Consider the following 6,716-nt stretch of genomic DNA (forward strand, 5'->3'; position numbering starts at 1 on the left):
GGATGGGATCAGGCTTGTTCAGGGTAGCATGGCCATAGACTGTATTTACTCTTTTTAATACAGAGAATTATAAAGAACCCACCACAATCCTGTTTTTCTCTCAACCCAGTTGACATAAAATTAAAAGTAAAGAAGACGTACAGATGCCAACAGGTAATGAAAAGATGCTCAATATCACTAATCATCAGAGAAATGCAAATCAAAACCACAATGAGATATTACCTCATACCTGTTAGAATGGCTATTATCAAAAAGACAGAAATAACAAGTGTTGGAGAAGATGTGGAAAAGGAACCCTTGTACACTGCTGGTGGGATTGTAAATTGGTGCAGCCACTATGGAAAACAGTATGGAGGTTCCTCAAAACTTTATAATAGAACTGCCATATGACCCAGCAATTCCGCTTTTGGGTATTTATTTAAAGAAAATGAAAACACTAATTTGAAAAGATATATATACCCCCATGTTCACTGCAGCATTATTTATAAGTCAAAACATGGAAACAACCCAAGTGTCCACTGATGGATGAATGGAGAAAGAGAATGTGTGTGTGTGTGTGTGTGTGTGTGTGTGTGTGTATCACACTTATGCTGATTCCAGTGAATAGAAAACCTATGCCCATCCCCATGGATCTTAGGATATTATAAGCAATTAGCAGGTGTTATAGAAATATCAATGAAAATAACAATAGCAGTAAATTTTCATATATGTACAGTAACTTTAAAAAGTAATATATACGCATGCTTTAAAAATTCAAACAATATAAAGACATGAACAATGAAAAGCCAAGGCTTCCACTCTCAGTCTAACTTCCCAAAGGAAATCACTATTAATGCTGTCTTAGGATTCTACTCCGAAAAGATTTTTTATTTGTCTATTTACTTAATTCTATAAAATCTCAACCAAAGGAATCATCCTATACATATTATCCTCCACTTTAATTTTTTCCACTTAAAGTATTTTTGAGCTCACCATAGATCATTCTTTTTAATAATTATTAAATAAGTTAATATGTGTAACACACTGGAACAACACTTGGTGTGTGGCAACCACGATACATTTGTTAAATGAATGAATGAAAATTGCTGTATGGTGCTCCTTTATATGGGGATACCCTACTTCATTTTACTATTTATGGACGCTTCTGTTATGTCGGTTGCTAAAACAAACACTGCAGCAATGAACATCCTTGTATGTGCATCTTGGGCGCCTTACTCTGGGTATGGTAATTAGTCCCTTACTTAGAGTGGCAACAGTGGGCATGGAGCCAAAGGCATTAGAAAGAAAAAGTTACTGATTAGGTAAAAGTGAGAAATAGGACGGGAATTGGGAATTCTGTCTGGTCCCTAGAATCACAGAATTAAAGATCTTAGATCTAGAAGGAACCATAGGAGATTGTTCCAGCCTCTGGGTAGGGAATGTGTTAACATTGGTGGTTCCCAAGTCGTGCGCTGAGCCAGAGTGAACTTCCTGGAAAAGCGTGTGGATGGGGGCTGTGAGATATTTAAAATTTTGGACAGGAATGGTGATATTTGACATCCCTCAGGTACTGTATAATTTACTAGCTCAAGATAGTTTACAGTTTAACATTAATCTCAGTACATTCCTTTTGATGATGGTATAATTTGTGAAGCAGAGTTTTCGGCAGTTGCCATGATACGGCAAGTCCTGGGCACCAGTGAACGTGGAATAGGAAGTGAGCACAGCATTGTCCAACCTGACTCCAAAGTTCAAAAGTTGTGCAGTGCTCAACGGTTGCACGCATCCCATTAGTCAATAACTGGTTAAGAATAAAATAGTTTTCTCTTTCAATTTGTGTGTATTATTTTTTTCAAACAGCTACTAATTAGTTAGGGCATAAATGGTTATTAAGTTGTTTGAACCTGACTACGTGTTAACTGGAACTGCTAGGTATTTATCTTGGCCTGAAGCGCCGTGAAGAAATTACTAAGACACTAAGGGCGCCGTAAATTGAAAAGGTTTGGTGACAACTGATCGACATACTTTATCCATCAGAACTCTATTAGCTGCAAGTGTGAGAAACCAAACTGAGTAGGTTCTTCACAGAAAAGAGGCGGTCATGTTGCCAGGAGAATGGGAGAAGGGGTACAGGACCCAAAACAATGACTCTCCCACTTTACGGGTGAGGGAACAGACCGGCGGTATATGGTAGTTTAATAGTTAAACATGGAGGATCTGGAGTCCCACCCATCTGGCTTCACTTCCTTGGGCAAATCAACAGCTACATCTTTTAAGCCTTTAGAGTCCTCATCTGTAAATGCGAATAACTGAAGATAAAGGCCAAGAAATGAAAAAGGATAACAGTAATAGTCTCTGCCTCATAGCATTGGTGGTTGAAGTGAGGACTGAGTTAATATACATCAAGTGTCTAGCATACCACCTGGCACATAGGAAGCCCTTGGTAAATGAGGCCAGTATTATTATTGATCAAGCTACTTTAAAGATCACACAGCTGGCAAGCTTCTGACTCCTGGAGCAGGTTTCCTTCCAACTCAGGAGGCAGGGAGAGGGTACACAACAGTGATGTCCTCTTTCCTGTCTGTTACAGAGTGAAGCAGCATGGACGCCGTCAGCCAGGTCCCCGTGGAAGTCGTGCTCCCCAAGCACATCCTGGATATCTGGGTCATTGTCCTCATCATCCTAGCCACCATTGTCATCATGACCTCCTTGTTGCTGTGCCCGGCCATGGCGGTCATCATCTATCGCATGCGGACTCATCCTGTCCTCAATGGGGCTGTCTGAGAATCTCCCAAGAGGGGCAGGGGAGGGACGGGGACAGTGCCCCAGAAAAGCAGCAGGAGGAACTTTGGAGCGGGACCCTGGAGCTTGATACGTGAGAGGAGACCTGAGTTCTGGTTTTGATTCTGCCACTGGCCAGCTATGTGAGTTCGGTCACAGGACCAAATTCGATGAGGACCAGGTTCCTTATCTTTCAAATGGGAATTATGATCCCTACTGTTCCTACCTCATGGGGTTGTGATAACCAGTGACTTGGTGGAAGTTAAAGCTGTCTGTGAGCAGTAAAGCTACCCCAGATATAAGGTGTCATTGCTGAATGCTGAGAAGCTCTGAGGAACCAAAGAACGTAATTACTAATGATAGCCTTCAAGGTGATGAGGGGGGCACTGGCACCTCTGCCAGTGCCCCTCAGGTCAAACCAAGCAAAAGCACTCTGTCATCATTCCAAGGGGTGAGCAGCATATTGGCTCCAAATTTTCTTTGAGGTGCCACTCCCTCAAGTTTTCTAATTTGGGAGGGAATTGATCATGGCAGGGGGAAAGAGATGGGTGGATCTTCCCGGGATCTTCTCTGTGCCAGAATCTCTGTCCCTGTGCAATCTGGAGGAGGGTTCTGCCATTTCTGGGCAATGAATGGCAAGGGAGCTGGGGCAACTCTTTCTTTCCACACCGGAGTCTCACAGGTTTGACACTCAAGCAATGTTGGAAAGTGCAGGGCGGCTGAGTTCCTGGCCGGCTTTCAGAATCTTCAGCCCCCACCCCGTTGTGTGCCCCCACCGCACTTGAGCTGCCTCGGCTCCTGCTATAATTAGATCCACGGTATAATGTGTACCTTCCTCATTCCCTTCCACCAGCACTGCAACCAGTCCACGGTACAGACTAATATGTTAAGAGATAGTCCCAGGACTTTTTGGAACTATGGTTATTCAAAGTGATGGTTATTTTAGATGCTATGCTATATATTTATGTAGAGAGATTTCTGGACCACTCGAGCTCTTTGACTAAAATCAGAAGCATCCCGGGATTTATTAAATTATGTAAAAGGACGGCACAGATATCAGGATATTATTATGTGAAAATGATGCTTTTACTTTGATCTGATCTCACTGATGTACACAATTTCCAATAAAGTGCTAGAATGAGCATGTCTGAGGTCTTTCTTTAAGAGTCCATATTAAACTCAGGAACTCAGGTAAAAGGATTCCACTGAATTTATAGGCCTTAGAGACACAGCTTGAGTGTGGAAACAGAAAGAGAAAGAGAAGAATCAAATCGACTTCCACGGTGCTAGCTTTGGCAAGTGGGTGAATAGTTGTTCAGTTTACACATAGCATGCAGGAGGGAGAACAGATTTTTGAAGATCAGCATTGGACATGTTGAGTTTGAAGTGCTCACGATATTCAAGTGGACACTTAATCGGGATGCAGTTGGAAACCTGGGTCTGTTCACTGGCACTTTGTGGCTGGAGTTATGTTTTGGGGGTTATCTGCATTTGGTAGATATGACACACCAGTGGACAGGATCACCCCAGGCAGGGTGTACAGACTAAGAGGAGTGAGGTGTTAAATGCAGAAATTGGAGAACACAGAAAAGGAAAATAGAAAAAAGCAAAGCAAGGAGATTGAGAATGTCATGTGATAAGAGCTGATGCGAGAGGGGTGCAATCACACTTCGAGAGTTAAGGAATCGGCGGGCACTCAGGAATTGGAGAACAGTGGGAACAGACAACACGTTCCAGAAATAGGACTGCAGAATAGAGGCAGGAGTTCGAAGAGGGTATCAGAAAAAATGGTCAAGGGTAAACATGAGACGTATGAGGCTGCTGCCAGCATAACATGGCATCCTATTTTACAGCAAACTTTTTTTTTATAAGTAGGGTATGAGCTAAAAGATCCCCCCAATGCACACACCAATTCAACAATACACAAATCAATTCCACCTGTGAGAAATCCAAAGATCAGTTGAGAGGCTCCTGTACCCAGTGCAAGGGCAAACCCAGCTGCACTGGAGCCGGTAGGAACATCCGTGGCACCAACTTGCCATAATCCCTCCTCCCAGCAGAGCCGCACACGATCAGAAAGAAACTCACAGCTCCCACCTTCTCCCTGGGGAAGAAGGAAGAGGATTGGACTGTACACGCAACGTTCTGACTTTTGGGGGGCTGCCTGAGGGACTAGTTTCTTCTGTCTTCCCTGAATCTGAATATGCACAGGAAAGGACCCCAGGTTGGGAGCCACTGAGAACAAAAGCAACAGTTTGGACTAATACACACTCATTTTTTGGCTAACAATACATTCAGGCCTTACTTAATTGATTTTAATTAAATTTAATTTTAATTAAAGTAAGTTCTGGAGAGGAGAGCAGACATGCTCTGTGCCAGACAGAGGAGCTGACAAGAGTCACTCGGGGTACATTTTGTTTAAAGAACTTTAAAGTACAGAGTCTTCCAACATCTCCGTAGGCCGCTTCGGTAGGAGGCGTCTCTAACGCGCCGGGGTTAACCACAGTGCTTGATGCTGCAAAGGGGATTCCCGCAAGTCAGGTATGGAAAGGATGCGAGGGGTCAGAACAGGGTGGGTTCTGAGTTCCCTTACAACTCTCAGTTTTGATTCCAGGACTCTGATAATACAAATCTCCATTTGCTAAGAAAGTTGTGAACTTCCGGAGTGCTAACAAACAGTGAAGTGCTCCATTTGGGAAGAAGAGCCATATCGCCACCTAGTGGTCATAATAATTACTCTTTTTTATCCATTGGTTTTTGAGTGGAAGAGAAGTCATTACTACTATTCATTAGTAATTAAGATATGAGTGTTTCCTTCACTTGTTGACAACGTTATCCAGTGAATTTTCTCTGTAACATCTTCTCCTGAAAAATATCTACTTTGTTTCTACTTTTTATTTCTATAAGTAATAAATTTTTGAATCTATATCGCCATACATTTGCCTGATAACTTCTTTGCAATAATTTCCTAAGAAAGAAGATGCTAGGTCAAAGAATATTGTTTAATTTTAAAGATTTCTATAGGCACTTTCCAAATGTCCTTCCCAGAAATTCTGTGCCATCAACACTTTATAAGGGTACCTTATTCCCTGCACCCTCGCCAATTCTACATAAAATCATTAAGCTATTTCTTTACCTATTTGAGTTTATTTGAACATGGGTAGAATTTCTTCTTCTGTGAGTTTATAGTTTTGAAATACTAGTTATGTTGAATATTTAAATGTACATTTTGTAAATTTTCTATTTTTCTTTCCTGTTCATCTTTTAGCCTGTTCATCTTTAATTATTGATTTAGATGAGCTCTTCATAAAATAAAAAAGTAATTATTGTTAAAACATTGAACAATCCTATAGGCCAGGCATAATGCTAGTAAGCATATATTTGAAAATAGCTACAATTCTGTAGGGGAATTTTCTTCTCTGTCCTATCAATATGCAATCAACTAAAAAAAATTATTATCTAATATGTGCTAGGCACTTGTGGATGCTGGTGATACATCCATGCCGTATCACTTGACTACACCCTCTTGTACAACACAGACAATAATCTTTTACCTCTATTAAATTGGGAAACTTTGGTTCCAGGAATATAAAGGACAAGATTTTTTATCGGAAGATCAGGACTTCAATTCAGACTCTCAAAAAATATCTATTTTGGATCTATTTTGTGCCAGTTACTGACCACAATGAGAGAGCTACACAGGTAAATAAAACACTGCCTATATCATAATAGATTTACATTCTAGTGCACGCAGAGGGATCAAGCGTGGAAAGCAGTAACAATAGCTACCATATATTGATAACTATGAATCAAATAGTTTTGATGCATCATTTATCATCTTTACTGTAACTCTGAGATGTGATTTTTGTCCCCACTTAAATAATAAAAGGCTGGATTAGGGTTGGTCAAGTTGTACAGTTCCAGGTAAAATAGGGTGTTTTTTTCCTGGTAGAAAG

The 6,716-nt window shown here is 41.1% G+C and overlaps 1 protein-coding gene across 5 annotated transcripts in view; it reads left to right on the top strand.

The window, feature by feature from the left end:
* The window catches only part of SMIM3 (small integral membrane protein 3), a 17,794-nt gene extending 13,890 nt beyond the window's left edge, over positions 1 to 3,904 (top strand). For all 5 annotated transcript variants that reach the window (XM_023537283.1, XM_023537284.1, XM_011371194.2 and 2 more), the window contains one exon: positions 2,570 to 3,904. In XM_023537283.1, coding sequence (XP_023393051.1) covers positions 2,581 to 2,763 — 183 coding nt within the window. In that variant the 5' untranslated portion in view covers positions 2,570 to 2,580 and the 3' untranslated portion in view covers positions 2,764 to 3,904. The remainder of the gene's footprint in view (positions 1 to 2,569) is intronic.
* Positions 3,905 to 6,716: the final 2,812 nt, after the last annotated feature.

The sequence above is a fragment of the Pteropus vampyrus genome, unplaced genomic scaffold, assembly GCF_000151845.1.
Source record: "Pteropus vampyrus isolate Shadow unplaced genomic scaffold, Pvam_2.0 Scaffold185, whole genome shotgun sequence".
In the NCBI taxonomy this organism is placed as follows: domain Eukaryota; kingdom Metazoa; phylum Chordata; class Mammalia; order Chiroptera; family Pteropodidae; genus Pteropus; species Pteropus vampyrus.